At 35.1% G+C, this 16960-nt stretch overlaps 1 protein-coding gene across 4 annotated transcripts in view; it reads left to right on the forward strand.

Annotated features, from left to right (window-relative positions):
• Nucleotides 1–16960, forward strand: part of ERC2 (ELKS/RAB6-interacting/CAST family member 2) — a 406794-nt gene that overhangs the window by 129543 nt on the left and 260291 nt on the right. For all 4 annotated transcript variants that reach the window (XR_010784376.1, XR_010784377.1, XR_010784378.1 and 1 more), the window contains 2 exons: nt 12002–12139; nt 16779–16919. Coding sequence is in view for 1 of the 4 variants with exons in the window: in XM_066558029.1 (XP_066414126.1) it covers nt 12002–12139; nt 16779–16919 (279 nt within the window). In the remaining 3 variants the exon portion in view is untranslated. The remainder of the gene's footprint in view (nt 1–12001; nt 12140–16778; nt 16920–16960) is intronic.

Here is a 16960-nt window from a genome sequence, read left to right on the forward strand (position 1 = left end):
TTATTGCTCTGTGCTTGACCCCATGCCAAAGTGACTGTACACCATGGGAACCTCTGCATGCTCCTCTCTGTGGAGCCTTCTGCTGATCTTGAGGGGGAGAAGCTGCTAAAAGTCCACAGGAATCTGTCAAGTTTTCATCTTAAAGCTTGTTGACAGGATAAGGAGGGTGTTAAAGCATAATTTAAATTTGAGTGAAGTACCTGCTGTGTCCTATCCTGAATTCTTCATTCATGGTTAAGTCTGAATATTTTGTTGTGGCTGTCATGGGAACCATAAATAGTTGATTTCAATGTTTATTTAATATAAATCCATGACTTTTGAGATTCTTTGCATGTTGGGAGGATAGTAAACAGTTGATCAAATGCGAAGAACTTCAAAGTACAGAATTAGAATATAGTAATAGAAAACAGGAGTTTGTTAATTTAGTTGCAAAAGAGGTCACCCCTGTAAATGATCCTTGGGAGCTTGTCTTGTTGTGTTAGAATTACAATAATTAGATTTACAGTAATTTCTTCCATGACATTTTGTGTTCATCAGTTCTCATTGTTTGCTCACTTTAACTGTTACTGATTTCTATGCATGTCCATTTATGAAATGTAATATAATTCATCCTCTGTCTTGAAATTTTTGGGTTGCAACACTTTCCATGAATCCTTATAAATCCTCTCCTTGGGGGAGGGGGAAGAAGATACCTCCATGGACAGGGAGCACTTTGCTGTCTCTGTTCTCTAGCATTGAACTTGTAGCATCATTCAATCCAGACTGTCAGTGGTATCTGATATCTGAATGGGAGACACTGAAAATGGAGCTGCTATCAGACTATTGCAGCTTCCATGGTTTTTTTTTTTTCTTTGCTAAGTGATGCTCAAGTTTTTTGGAGAATTTTACAGTTAAAATTATGTGCACGTTCTTGAAGAGAAAGCCTGACAAAAATGGATTGGTAATAATTCTCTTGCTTGCAGAAGTAAAGAGATAGTCAATCTGTGTAATATATTGATACAGCCTGTAATACATTGATTTAGACATCATCTCTAAAGAACTTCGAAGTCCTTCTTCTCAACTTGAAGCTCCTCACTCGCCCCTCTTGTGAGGGTTTTATCCAGTGTCAAACCCCACCATGCAGAGGGGTACATGGCTCACAGAGTGAACATGAAGCTCCGTGGGAGAGAGCTGCATCTGACAGCTGCTGAAACTTCTCGTTGTCCAGCAAAGAAACATAAATCAGAGGAAAAATAAAAGACATATTTTGGTATAGGATGTCAGTGTCACTGACATTGCAGCAGCAGGTTACCTTCAAATGCATCTTCAGGATTTTCCTGTAGTTGCAAAAGGGACAGTGAGTGTTCATAGACCCTTTCATCAAAGCTTTTACAATAAATTAAAAAAAATGGGAGGAAGCAAAATGGATAAGGATGAATAAATTGATTTACAAATTGTAGGCATCAAAGTCCTAATGAAAACTGATTCAGAGAGAAAAGTATTTCTATCATAGGTTAAATTTATAAAAAGTTTCCTTTATTTTTGTGTAGTTGATGGTATTAGAGTGAGGCTAAGTTTCACATACCAACCTGCTGGTTTGAGGCAATACAAGATAAAGGAAATTCAATCATTTTACTTTTTAAAAGACATTTTTCATACCAAAAGCAAACTATCTTAAACACAAAACCATATCAGATTACAGATTACTTCCTATTCAGACATTTCCATAAAAGCATTGCTGTCTTACCTTTTCTGCTCTAGAGAAACTAAACTGTTCAGCAGATGTTGATTAAAGACATCCAAGTTGATGCGTTTAACATTTCAGTTTAAGTTTAGTGGTGCTTTGATAGTTTATATGTCTAAAGACTGTGCCTGGCCTGCAGTAACTAATGGTGAAACTCAATCTGTGCATTGTCTTTGGTGCAGCTATAGTGAGAATATTAAATTACATCTCATAGTAACAAGAATCTGAGTTCTCTGATGAACCTTTTGAACACTTCAACTCTTAATGGGTCTAAACCTATGTACATTGACCATATGTTAATTTAGAATGATTTAGAAAAGGCATCTCTAAATAAGGGGGCAGGGATCTGTTATCCTTCTGCAAAAGCTTTCCTTTCATGTAAATGTATTCCACCATCTCTTATATGTGAATATAGATGGTTTCTGTAACCAAGGAGCTAAAAGGAAACTTTCCAATTGGAAGAATATTATTATTTCTGATTAATTGCTGCCTAACCACTTCAGCTTTGCTGCTCTGGGGTTTTTTCCTACTTTTTACCACTGGTACTTCAGGAAACTCATATAAAATGATACCATGTGAAACTGGATTCTCCATTACAATGTTTTAAATGTGATTTTGAAGGCCAGGGTGTTCTTATAGTAGAAATAAACATAGCTGTATTAAATTCCTATATCCATTATTTATACTAGTGAGGGGACAGGGCTGTTATTTTTACTTTCAATGTAAATTTTTTTGCTATTACAAATTTAAAAAAAAATTGTTAATCTAAAATTAATTTCAATTTTTAGGGCATCCCTCCTCCCTTTTCAACCTTTCTGCCCCTTTATGTCTTAATTTGAGAATAAAGTAGTCTAAAGTTTAATACTTTTCGTCTGTTGATGATGTATTATATTATTAAGTCCAATATTTTATAAGAAAACTGGAAAATAGAGAATATGGGAAACCTCAAGAAAATTTGTAAGCGCGTGGAAAGAGATACGTAATTAAGGACTAAATAGGATTGAGCAGTTTTAAAGGACCATAATTGCAATGTTTTTCCCTTCAGGTGTAAAATATCTGTTATTTACAGATATAAGTTCTATGCAATTAATTTATTGTTTCAAATCAGGAGCAGTATGCATATCTGAAAGCTTCTCAATTAATGTAATATCCTGGGATTTCTCTGAAACAATCAAGTACAACTAACATGATCTGTTGAGTGAATTATCTGTCTGTACTTTTGAAGTCTTTGTACCAAATATGTTTAATATTGTCACATAGTTCTGTGTGAAAGGGATGTTGTAAGACTGTTCATATAAGGAGATGAAATTATGGTTATAATGTAATTAAAGGCCAGATCTTCTGACAGAATTAGTTGTAGCATGTTGGGATTAGGCATTTGCTATTTTTGGAATTGTGTGTGATTTGAGTTACACTGTCCTTTGCCTTTGGAACAGTGTGATGATGTTTGAATGTGCATTTATTTTGCTTTTGTCTAGACTCTTGTATCTTTTATAGCTTTGCATTGGAATCAAAACTACAGGAGTTGTTTAAATGGGAAATGTATTGAGTTTCAAATTCAAACCTTACAAAGCATGTTAAATATCTCTTTAAACTTTCCAGGAAAGGAAATAAAAGTATTCTTTTCTTTCACTCAGGCTGGTGATTTAAAGAGTAACCTTAAGCCATCAATAGAAATATACAGTGGTGTTAGTAAAAATAAAACAGATATTTTTAAAGTATTACAGTGCACATGTGCATAAACTGAAATATGAAAAATAGGCAAGAAAAACTGGGATACTGCAAATTATGATAGTTTAAATTTGGTGTCGATTCCTTAACTGGATTGCTAACATCAAGTATATGTATTTTAGTGGAGCAGTGACTTTCTAGATTTGAAATATTTTATTATAAATCATAATTCTGGATTGAATAGGAAAAAATAATATAAGAGAGGAAGAATACAAGTGAAAAAAATACTTAAGGTAATAAAAAAATTATTGGAGTTGATTGAAGAGTGATCAAAAAGAAGAAAAGCCACTGCAGTTGAGAGGGATTTATTTGGAGTGAGAATGACTTTTATCTCATATATAACTTTATTCAGCATTTTCATTTAGAAAATATTCTTCACTGTTTCAGTTAGGGGAGAAAAAAAAATCCCAAACATCTTTGAAAGCAGATGAAGAAAAGGAGATGATGACTAGCCAAAAAGAAATTGGAGTGTTAATGCCAAGAGGCTGAAAGCAATGATTAATACAGTTTTGAAAAGTATTTCAGATGGGATGTGGTAGTGAAAATTGCCAATATTCTGTCTGCAGAAATAATGGCTAGTGGAGCAAAAGATAACTGCTCTCTAAATGGCTTTTGTGTCATCCTACCTGAAAAACCATGTGTGATTTCAGACATCTTGTGGTCAAAAGAAGGATGGAAATATGGAAGTGTCAGACAAGAAGAATGGTCAAAACCTGTTGGGTTTGGGTATCTGTCTAAAGTCAGTAGAGCTTAGTTTTTTATTTCAACATTCTGAAGGTATAAATATCACAAATGAGGATAAATTATTTTGGACAGTGTAAATCTTAGAAAATGAGTAGCATGAAATCAGATTGACAAGGTCATCTATTAAGTGATTGGATAGCCTTCAAATGGGAAAGGAAATTCAATTATCATAGGTTTTTCATTGTGGGTAACATAGGCAGTCCTGGAAAGGATCTTAGGGTATTACAGTATGTTCCACTGCCCACAAGCAGGATTTGAAGGAGATTCTTATGGTGAATGAAAACAATTTTTTCTCTAGGGATTAAGTCAGACTTCGAGTCTTTCCACATCACAACCTGCTCAACCTTTTCACTTTGAAATGAAGCAGTTTGTAAGGTTTCTGCCTGTTATTCAGGACTCAAGGTTATGGCTCTTTTCTGTAATGGAAATCTTTTTTTCTGGATGTCTCTCTGTTTTCCTATCTTAATAATTTTCTTAAAGATGAAATGACTAAAGTCATTATAAAATGACTATATTGCTCTTTAATAACTGTATTTATTTTAATAACACGTTATAAGGTGAAATAATTTAAATTAAAAGAAAGGTAATATGCTTTTTAGTGTTTTCCTTGTAATACTTTGGATATCCAAAAGAAATCTGCTTTCAGAACAGACTGATCATCTATTTCCCAACTTATGTTCTTCCTTTTCTATTACATCTATTTCCCTTTATATATTTCTGTATTGTAAAGCACAGCACACACCACACACCTTTTGTTACTCCCTGTTCTTGTCCAGCCTTTTGATTTCTCTGTGTTCATTGCTCTGGAAAAGTTCCCAAGCTACTGTTGAACTGGCTTCTGCTCTCTTTCTGCAGCCTCTTGAGGTGCCTATTCTTACTCTATTTCTTTTGTAGCTTTCCTTTTCAGTGTTCCCTGTTGCCCAACACTTGTCTGTACAACTTGTCAGATGTCTCTGCCTTCTCACCATCTGTTAACTTTTATATGATATGTGCTGTAACTTTTCAATCTGGACAGAGGCCCCCGAGTCTTCCCAGTTGATACAGACATAGCAGGAATGACAAGATACACACTGAAAATCACATTCAACTTCAGTGATCTGTATTCAAAATACAAATAGTAGGAATGACAAGATACACCAGAAAATCACTTTCAACTTCAATGATCTGTACTAAAAGTATAGAATACCGAAGCAGCTTTCTGTTTTTCCTCCATGTGAATTTACATTACAGTCTATTAAGGTAGATGTACTTCTCTCACTGGCATATGACATAGTGTAATAGTTTTTCATACAAAATAGTCTTTAAAAATTTTGGTGTAAGCCAACGTAGCCTATTTTATAGGGATATACACCAAATAGTACAAAACTGGCCATGAGTAGAATATCACCAGATGTTTTCAAGCAGCAGGAGGGTAGTATTTTTCATGGTTAACTTTGACTAGTAGTCAGGTGCTCTCAGTGTGCAAATTGGGCTAGACTTCAAAAAATTTCAGTAATCAGCTTGTAACTCATAAAATACTGTGAGATGTAGGTACCCAACCATCCCAGCTTGAAAATCTGGCCCTCATATATGCAGACAGACTTTACAAGAAGCATTAGCTTAAGAATGAATGTCTGCATTCTCTTGTCATAAATGGAATTATGTGTTAGTTTATTTTGTATTTCTTTATATACTATCTGGAAAATACCTATTGCATTCTAAATTACATCACAGTAAATACATACAATGAGAGCAAAAGCTTTTCAATGGATGCCTCACAAGATTGTGAGTCCTGCTTAGAAGAGTCCAAGAGTCAAGCTGTTTTGTTCAGAGTATTTATTGGCCCCTGAGGAGAAGGAGACAGAGACTGAGTATTTCCAGATACACAAGTGGATATTATCAGCCCAGGCTTCTTTTGGCTAGCTTCCTGGGGAAGGTTAATTTTAGCGTTAAGTTCCAGCTCTTTCTCAGCTTGAGTCTGGCAACAGAAGCCAAGCTCTGAGTCCAGGAGCTCCTTTCTGTGTGACAGCCTTCTCCTCTCTTGGCTGGTTTGCCCACTGACCTGCTTTTATAGCCCTGTAAAAGTATCAGCTGACTTGAGGGCAGAGCTCTTCCCTAAGCAGCCCTGGGGGAGTTTTCTTCTGCTGTCTGTATGAAAATTCAGCACACACCTCTTTTTTCTTAATGCTTGTTGATTCCTCTGAATCCTTCCTGTACCTGTACTTTGAATCCTGTATTATGGAAGGATCTAGAGTCTTACAGTAAGTAAAAGTGGATAAATTATTTCCTTCAGTGACTACACAATAAAACAAACATACATGCTTGTTTTGGAAGAAGAATAGGAAAAGATAGGTACCACTTTTGATCTCCAATTTTAGTTGCATTTGCTTCTATTTATTGATGCAATAGGATGCTCTCAGTTTCCATGTGTACATGAGACAGTAGATTGATGTTTCCAATTATGAAATAAAGGCAAATTTTTAAAAGTCACACATAATAGGTACTGACCAAAGAATATTACTGCATATTCCAGTAAATGATATACATTTTTCCCTACTGATCCACAGGTCATAGATTCTTTTCCTTCTTTTCATATATTCTTTTTCCTCTCTCTGAAATTATTTGGTGTATGTATTTTCTATTTAGGTAAATAACACAAGAATATAAAGCTAAAAAGTATTATTGAACCATGATTACTGCTGTAATCTGGAGCAAGTAAAATGCTGCTGTATTACTTCAATTTGGAAAGTATAAATTTGCAAGGTAGTAATAGGAAGGCACTTTGGAAATATTTTAAATTGAGAACATATTACTAATAGGCAGCTATCAGGAAGAAATGTTATTCTTTTGAGACATAACCAAGCACTTTCGTGGATATTGGATCTGTTTGTGGAATCCAAGAGTATTTTATCATGTCATTATAAGATTAACAAGTTTTTTTCCAGTTACAGGCAAAAGATCAGTACAAATCTTACACTTTAATGAACATATTCAGCTGCGAGCAGCAACCGCCTATTTTATAATAGTTTAAGTAGTTTTGTATTATGGGACAATTTTTTAACATAAAATTTATTTCAATTTTTGGAATCTCAAAGTATCTGATACTTTGCTTTTGAAGGAATATTCCTAGTTAATGCTTGTCCATCTACTTAAAATGAAGAACAAGTGAAAGTTACTGGCACTGGTTGAGGAAGCACTTTTGGGGCAGTCTCTTTCAAGCCCAAAGGCATTCTGCAGTGTCAAACTGTTGAAGCAGAAATTCTCCTTCAGTGGGGCTCATTTTATTATTGGAAGTTCTACTTAAACAAAGAATTGCATTTAGGTAGTATCATGACTCTAAGGAAAATTTCCCCTCTCACTCCATAGGCTGAAACTCTAAATAGCAGCTGTAGAGCATGTTAATTTTCAAATATTGTGCCTGATATGATATTCAATAACTGTACCATTAATAACTTTTTACCATTTGGTAAAAAAATTTGCTAAAAATCAATCTCTATATTGTCTACTATTACTACTCAGACAGTAATATTCTTACAGTCATGGTAAAGTATTTTCATTTTTTTTTCGTTGTTTCATCACAAATTAATCATGAACGCATTCACAGACACCAGAAGGAGATGTTGGGATGTCTGTAGACATCTGTTTTGCTGAGTCATTACCAAAGTTGGTTTCATGTTCTGGGACATCCTGAGATGTTTCTGAAAAGGACCATATGAGCCAGAACATTTACCATGAGTCTTACTAATAAAAATAAATTATGTGTAAGTAGCCATTTAGTTTTATGTTTGAACTATGCCTGTTTTTTCTGTTTTGATTAATAGTTACATTACTTTTGTCTTTAGCTTCTGCCTTATAGACAGAGATAGCAAAAGTCTGAAAATGAATACTAAGTTTTAAAGTAGTCATAGATAGTGCTCATGTCAGATGAGTGCTGCTTATTAAATCCCTTTTTCTTGTTTAAAGTAGATTGTAACAGTACTTGGAAAATTGTTTAGTAGGATTTAATTTCCTAAAATACAAAGATTTTTTTGTAATTAATGGAAATGATACATACAAAAGTTCTGTCTTCTCTCCTAGGTTTCAATTTTAAATTTATATAAAACTAAACTTCTGTTATTGATTTACTTCACTGGAATTGACATAGTCTGTGCTTCAATATGAAACAAATCTTGAAGACTTCTGCCTATAGAAATTTAGAATAGAGCAAAATGAACTTTTGGAGTAAAAAACCCCATTGTTACAAAGTACTTGTTGTCTGAGATATTTAAACTCAAATAGAGAGAAGAGAGGGAAATACTTGCTGCTTTATGGTTTCATTAGCTGGGACCAAGAAGTCTTAGATAATGTCTCTCTTCCAGGTTCTTAAATTCTCTTATACTTTAATGATTATCTCTGAAGGCAAATTGTTACAGCATGGAACATTTTCTTTGATTGTATAATTTTCTTGCAAGTTCCATAGTGCAGAACCTTAGTTTTGACAATGAAAGGAGTTTTCTTTTGTGAACTTGGGTTACTGGAGACTTGTAAAGCCTGTCTGGGGGTGAGATTTAATTTAATCCCTTGAGTATTTAATAAGCATTCCTGAGACTGTCGCCAAAAGGTGACAAGATTAGCACTTGAGGTTTATTGACAGGATGCCTCATAGGAAAGACATTTATCTGTAAGGGTATTGTTTTAAAAGAAGGAATAAAGTCTGGGTTAAGCCCTGGGAATATACACACTTTCTGAAGTGCAGAAAGAATAGAGTACTTTCTTTTCATCCTGGCACAGGGAATAGCAGTTTACAGGGGTAAGAAATAGATGTTGACAAAACTTCACAGTAACTAGTTTCCTATGGGAAAAAATAAGAACTTGAGGATTAAGATGGTCTTGAAGACTTTGCCACAAACTGAATTCAGGCATGCTCAGAAGTCATTATTCAGTAATAGAATTGTATTCTTACATAAATGCTTGTACCCAAATAGATTCGTGTGTTGGAGAATGACATAGGTTACCAGAGGGTTTGTTGTTTCTGGATTTAAAAATCTCAGGAAAAACTAAATCATATCTTGTGCTCCAAGATTTTAGCATGTGAGACCTCTCAATCTGTTTGTCTCCTGTAATCTTGTTGAGAGAACTCTGTGATTAACTGGTCACAAAGTCTTGTCTGCATCAGTAGGTCTTGGCTAATCCTGTGCCCATCCCAAAGAACAAATACTCTGTGGTACTGATTCTGCTTTAGCATACCCCAGTGTGGTCCTGTTCCCATCAAAGTATTTCCTTCAGGTTTATATAGCACAAATAGAAGAATAATTAGATCCTTGCCTCTTATTTTATCTATGGAGTATGTATTGAGTGACTTATTTTAAAGCAGTTGTGATTCAATGGGGATGTTTTTAATTTGCTGCCTGTTCTCTTTTACCTCTGAGGAAAGAATTTTGTAAATACTGAATAATTTTAGAACATGTTTTCCTGGTTAAGGGTTGGCTCATATTTTCAATTAGTTTTAAGAGGAAGGAAATCGTGTAAATGCTGTGGAATTCAGATAAGCACTGTGCATAGGAAATAAGTACTTTAATTTAGGGTGCCTAGAATTGGTAGGTCAAGCTGATGATAGTAAAGGAGCAGATCTTAACTTTGTTTCAAAGACCATGTAATCAATATTCACTCTCCTGTTTTATTTCCCTTTTACTTGAGAATTTGTTTTGGTGAAGCTGAAATGTGCAATTGCTTAAGTATTCCACTGGGTGTCATGAGGCAGTTGTTGGAATCATTAATACTTGGATGAAGTAAAGAAAGAAACATAGTGTGCAGTCCTCTGAATGCCAGTTAATGTAATTTTAGATGTGACTAATACACATGCCATAAAATAAAAAGTTCTTAACTCATTAACACGTGTATCATGTTTCTGTATCTGTATAAAATATACACACGGAGAAAAATATTGCAAGAGGTCATTCACAAGAGTAAGCTATTCCATGTCAGGTCTTCCCAAAAAGACCTTTCTATATATTCCTTAGTATTTTATAGTTTACACAGCAAGTGGAATCTTTGGCTCATAGCAGTAATCTGATATACCAAGTGATGTATATATTAAAAAAAAAAGAAAAAGAAAAAAAGGTACAAGACTTGTATTTGACATACTATAAAGAATTTCTAATTGAATTGTGCTCCTTCAAATTTACTTTCAAATTTTGTTTTAATTTTTATTTAAATTCTTTTAAAATTTAATTTTTTGGAAACACACTTTATGCAGTGCACACAGCTGTACTGTGGATTTTATGACTTGTTAATTGTAGATATATATGATGTCAAAACTTCAGGATTTTTTCTCCCACACTTGTATAATGTATTAGGAGAATTTTTTTACCTAGGTGTGCCCCAAATTAAAGTGTATTTGATTATGGTGATATGTTCTTGCATATGGAGATCAAATTTTTATTGACGTAACTGTTGATTTCTGCAGAGCTGCACATGCATTGAATTCAACTTCAGGTTTGTAAAGAAATCTTTAAAGTAACTGTAAAAGCTTCTGCTTCTCTTAAAATCTGAGTTGCTTTAAAGGGAAAGATATTGGCTATGTGAAAAAAAAATCATTATAAAATGAACTGGAAAACTGAATTCGTTTCAGTAGCAAGAGAACGTGATCCAAACTGAAAAAATCACTGATGAAAGTAAGAGTTTAAATATCTGTTGACAGTAATAATTTGTCTTATGTTGACAATGTATTTAAAACCAGTTTTGAGCAAATGATACTTCATGGATTTTGTCATATTTTCTTATATTATCTCAAGTGGCATACTAAAATAACAGACCAGTTAATTTTCTTGTTACTATTTATTTGTATGAAGTCTTAAGTAACAAATCTTGGGTTTGTGCCAGTTGGTGCATAATAATGAGTGGCACTGAGGGTGCAGGATGGAGGGAGGGGAATTCTTCCAACAGACAATTAATGAAATTTTACACATCTGACACAACACACACCACACACACCCCCCTGCATTCTGCCCAGAGGACACAGTGCCTTACAGCCACAGAAGGGGATTGCCATCACAATAAGCAGCTGAGTGCTTTTATTCACATTTGCTTCCTAAGTCCACATTGCTTTGTGGACAACTTCTTGTGCAAAACCCTTGTGGTTTAACTCTTCCTGAATTAACCACTATAAATCATGACAGTGTGCTTGTAGGTACTTGAGCAATATGTTCAAATACTTTCTAGATGAGGAACCAGTTTTATTTAAAGAAATTAAATATCCAAAATAGAGTGACATACTTGAAATATTCATGGAGGTGAAGAAAGTGAATGGAAGTGGTGCCCCTTGAGATTTTTTTGTTTGGTTGTTTGTGGGTTTGGCCTTTTTAAAAATAAACATCCTCATGTCTGCCCAGCTTAGTTTTACTTACAGCAAGGCATCATGGAAGAAGAGATTTTTAGATAGGCAGGTTATAATCTTTCTTCCTCATTTTAAGGCTCACTCAAATTGGTTTGCCTCACCCTTTTTTTGTCCTTCTTATTGAACTAGAATAATCTAAAGGGGTAATTCCAGACATACTTTGAATTACTGAGATAATGCACTACCTTAGAGTGATTAATATCAGAAAATATTTAAATAATAAAATACCTGACTGCAGTGAGATTTTCCCTTTATTTTGTTTGAAAATTATACTGCTTCAGCAAAAGAAAACAAAATAGAGATGACTGAAGTTTAAAACTGTTGATGATATTAGCAGTTACACACCTGGCAGTATAATGGGGCATGTGTATCATATGTGTGATGTGTATGCACTCAGCATTGGAACATTATGACAAGGTCAATGATTAGTGTAATGTTTTTTTTTACAGATTGAAAATCTACAGGAGCAACTTAGGGACAAAGACAAACAACTAACTAATCTAAAAGACAGAGTGAAGTCGCTGCAGACGGATTCCAGTAATACAGACACAGCACTGGCAACCTTAGAGGAAGCCCTATCAGAAAAGGTAAAGTTTTCTCTTGAAAACCTTTGTGTGCTGTTCTTGTGGTGAAGTGTGTGCAGAAAATGTGCTTCTAAGTTGGCCTGACAGCTCTCCCAAAGGCTGGGGGCCTTGTCAGGGAAGCAGGTGGCCCTGTTGTGGTAGGATGAGCAGGAATGACTGTCAGGGGATGAACTGACACAGAACTTGGAGGGGAACTAGTGATGTCCTTTGAATGCTTATGGAGAAAATGGCCCAGGACATGGGAAGATTTTGCCTTTGTCGATGAGGTGAGTGGTTATTCCCTGAAAGAACTGAAAGGCACTGGACACCTGACTTTAAGAAGGTAGACTTTTAGGCATTTTTCTGTCTTTGTGATCTTGACTATCCTGTTATTTTTCCCATTAACAGTTGGCTGTACCAACTGTTACCTTGGCTTGCCCTGAGCACTATTGGCTTCCTACACTTCATTTTTAAGGGAAATTGCTTCATTAAAAAAAAATATTGAGCATTCCTTTTTTTTTTCTTTTACGAGCTCTATGCCTTTATTTTGAAAATACCTAGGAGAAGGGATAAATCTGGACTGTTTAAATGAGTGGCAACATTCCTACCAGTTTCAGTGAGGTCAAGTTTTTTCTTTCAGTTTACTTTGAATACGAGGTAATGCAAGTGAATTTATATGCCAAAAAATTAGTACAAATTCCCACATTTTTCTGCTCACAGATCTTAATATATACTAGTTAAATGTGAACAGTAAAGTAATATGTGCCATTCTGCAGTGTGTAATCCTATGAAGGTATTTATGACTGAATATGACTTGAAAATGCTGCAGTTGTGTTGGCACTGACACATACAATGTTAATGTCAGATTTTTTTTATTTCTTGTGTGTTTAATTGATTTTCTTGCATTTGCTTGGTCAACAACAGTGAAAAAAGTTCTTATTGGTATTGATTCATGTGGATAAGCATTTATTTATACAAAAAAATTATACATTTCTGTAACCTTTCACTGCTAATCTCAACACAGTGTTCACCAATTTCACAGCATGTTAATAAAAAGTGACAGAAAGTACTTTTTAATCTGTTTTCTCTCTTGTAAACTATATTTTCTGGATTATTCACTTTCCCAAAATGCCCATAGAGGCAGCTGAGGATTTTTTAAAACAGTCCTTTGGGAAGCAGAGTGACTTGCATAGAGTAGGAGACTTGCATAGGAGTAGGGGGCAAGCACCACTGCCGAGTTAGGATTCAGATTAGCTTTGAACCATGGGGTGCTTGGTCTGAGAGCATGAGCCACAATGAGGAGAAAGTTTCCAAGGTAAATGCATCTCTCTGTAGGATTTTGATTGCTGTATAGGGAAATCACCCTCAATTTCTTTTCCATTGAGAGTCCCTTGAAGGCCACACTTGGAAGGGCAGATTTTTAGAAGTCAAGGGTGATTTCTGGGATGAAGTTACACACTGAAAGAAGCCAGTTGCCATCCTCTAGAAATTCCAAATGGACAATTACACCTGGCTTTCTTCTGTCTTCTGGCAGCTAAATACTTTTACAGTGTCTGTTTACACATGTGCCTCATTCCTTTCTGTGTCCAGCTTCCCTATTCCTCCTGACTGCTCTCAGTAACTTTCTTATGCAGCAGCATTCTTCAGACCTACAGGCTTTATCAAGAGTTATTAAATATTTCCATTGGGAGTACTGGTAGAAATCTGGAATAGAGGTTTGTCCAAGTGGGACAAAACAGGAACCCTTAGTGAGTTGTTTATTAGCAACTGCATCAGTAGAAGTGCTTTTATTAATTCAGCATGTAATGCTGTCAAGAAAGGATGATGCTTTCATTTAAGAATACTTGGTTTGCATGCTTTTTCTTTCTAGAAATTGTATCAGACCTACTTTTCAACTATATAATTTTGTGTTTGTACTCTGAGATTAGGCTGGTTTTTTTGCATTAAATTAATTCTTTGTTCATTCAATAGTTTTTAGAATTTTAATTAAAAATAATGAATAAAATACTTCAGGACTGTCATGAGAAGATCTTTTGAAATAGAAATAAAATGTATTCATACAAGTTTAGCTAACCACAATTTACTGGAATCTGATTGAGTTGCTTTTCTTAGCATCTACAGGAAGAAAAAAATAAATTAAAACATGATCATATGATATTAATGAATTATAAAGCCATTTTTAAAGTCCAAAACCTCAAATGTTTTCCTGCAGTTTTCTTGAAAATACACAGATTAAGATTTTGGCTCTGAATTAGAAAGTGTGTCTCCTTATTCTTTATGGAAATAGATATTTCCAAGTATCTGTCTCTTGATTTTCTTTCGTATTTAGTGATTAGGTATCTTGTAACACTAAATGAGAAATTAATGTAGATATAATAAAACAATGTTAAGTTTTCTCTCTTTTAATCTTATAAATTTTCTGATGATATTGCTGGTGTGATTTTTCCTCTTGTTCTGAATCAGAAACAAATCAACTTCAGTTGCATTTGAGTTCATTTCGGAACTAAGCTGCAAAACATATTCATTCAAGTATTTATCCCTAATTTCAGAGCTTCTGAGCACTGAGAATTTGTAACAGCAATAATAAGGATTATATTGCAATTAAAAAAGAAAGGTTTGAAAATCAGACTCAAAAGTGCTATCAGCTGCCTTGATGTTATAACAAGAAACTTTTCAAAGAATATCTCAGCTCTTGGACTGGCCCAAAGCAGCTCAAGAGGTTGCTTTCATGAAGCTGATATTTATAAAGTTGGTCCTACTGTAGCAGCATACAGCAGATAAGCAATGGAGTATGTCTGATAATGGAGCTATATGCTGGGGCAATTCAGTTCCTGCTTCTGTGATAAAGTGCAAATAGATTAGACCTGTGAGGTCCCAGATTAGTGCATAAGGAAAGCTGCCCAATGCAAACAAGACTGAAACAAGAACACATTGTTGGGATTTCTGCAAGTTAGCTGTTAATCAAGCAAAACATGGTTTATTAGGGCCTTTTAACACATTTTTGACATTTGGCCTTATGCAGCTGACAGATAAATTAGTCTTCTTTTGTGATTGACTGAGAAAAAAATACACTGTTCATTAAAAAGATGAAATAGTGTTATGTTTAATTTCTTGTAGATGAAAAAATCATTTGGGTAAATAAATCTTCAAGAAGGAATTGGTAAAAAATCAATTCTGAATATAACCAGGTGGAATCTGAATGTTTATGATTATTAAATAATTCTAATTTATGGAGGTTGGCATCTTTAATATTAATATTCAAAATATTAAGAATTTACATTGTTATTTGGGATAAACCTGAAGTTATTTAGTGTCATAAGTTTAGATTGGAAAGATGTTAAAGATCATCACCTAGTTCCAACCCCCTTGCCGTGGGCAGGGACACCTTCCATTAAACCAGGTTGTTGCAGCCCTCAGATCTTCCTGGGCTCCTCAGGAGCCTCTCCAGCACGTCTGTGTCCTTGTGTGGGGGCCCCAGAGCTGGAGCAGTTCTCCCCCAGGTGGGTGTCAGCAGGGCAGGAGTGCAGAGTCACCTCCCCTGACCTGCTGGCCACGCTGCTTTGGATGCAGCCCAGGAATACAGGTGGTGCTCTGGGCTCTGAGTGCTCATGGCTGAGTCATGTTGAGTTTTCTGTCACTGTACACAGCCAAGTCCTCCTCTGGGCTGCTCTGTCTGTGATCTGCCCAGCCTGGGATTACCCTGAGCCAAGTGCAGGACCTAAATGATATGACTTCTATGCCCCCCGACTGCCACCACCCAATGATCCCAGTGGTTCTCCTGATACTCTGCTTAAGACCTGCTCCCAATTGGAATGCAGTGCTAGTGGTTGTTTCATTGTACCCTAAGTATTTTTCTCTGATTGGTACTTGCATCCTCCAAGTATTGATGAAATGTAATTTTCTAGAACATAATCAGAACTTAACGAAGCCATACGACTGTGTTTGCTTTTTCCATTTTGCCCTTTGAATTAATCACCCAATCAATGACTGGTGATTGTCAGCAAATCTTGAAATAGTTATTGGAGATCAGCAAAATATGCAGAAACATGGCTGAGTTTTAATGCCTGTAGGATTACTGTTAACTAGACAGAGGAAAATCTTCCTTTGCAGTTCTTAATTCGTATCAGGGTACTTTTTCTGTGTCTTGGACAACTGTTTTTTTGACATCTCAAAATATGATATGTGTAAACTGTAAGTTGCTGATAGCAAATGGCTGATTAGATCTGGAACTTTGACATCTTATTGCAAGCACTGTGGAGTAATAACAAAATTGAAATTGAGTAAACTGGTCATGGCCTCTGAGGAAACTATTCATGGCTTGTTTTAAACTTATTTTCAAGACTTCAATCAATTATGAATACAGCTAATGCATTATTGAAGTGAATATCTTTCCACCTCTATCACAAAACTAAACATACTTGTATCAGTATACCTCTTTAATGAAGTTCCTGTACTGTGTTACTCTTATCAAATATTTAAAAACTTGATCTTATGATTTTGAAATCTAGAGAAGTCTTGCATTGACTTTAATACCATTAACTCAATCATCCTCTGCTTCTGCAGTTTTTTTTTAAGAAGTGCTACATAATGCAAACAAACTTAATGCTGTGATTTATTAAAATTATTTCCAACTTTTCTGTTTTGCAATTCTTTCCCTTGTTAGGAAAGAATAATAGAGCGTCTGAAGGAGCAAAGGGATCGAGATGACAGAGAAAGACTTGAAGAAATTGAATCTTATAAAAAAGAAAACAAGGACCTGAAGGAGAAGGTTAATGCTTTACAAGCTGAACTGACAGAAAAAGAGGTCAGTCTTAAAAACTCTGCTCTTCTATCCATGTCATTATG

This window comes from Molothrus aeneus, chromosome 12 (assembly GCF_037042795.1).
Source record: "Molothrus aeneus isolate 106 chromosome 12, BPBGC_Maene_1.0, whole genome shotgun sequence".
Lineage (NCBI taxonomy): Eukaryota > Metazoa > Chordata > Aves > Passeriformes > Icteridae > Molothrus > Molothrus aeneus.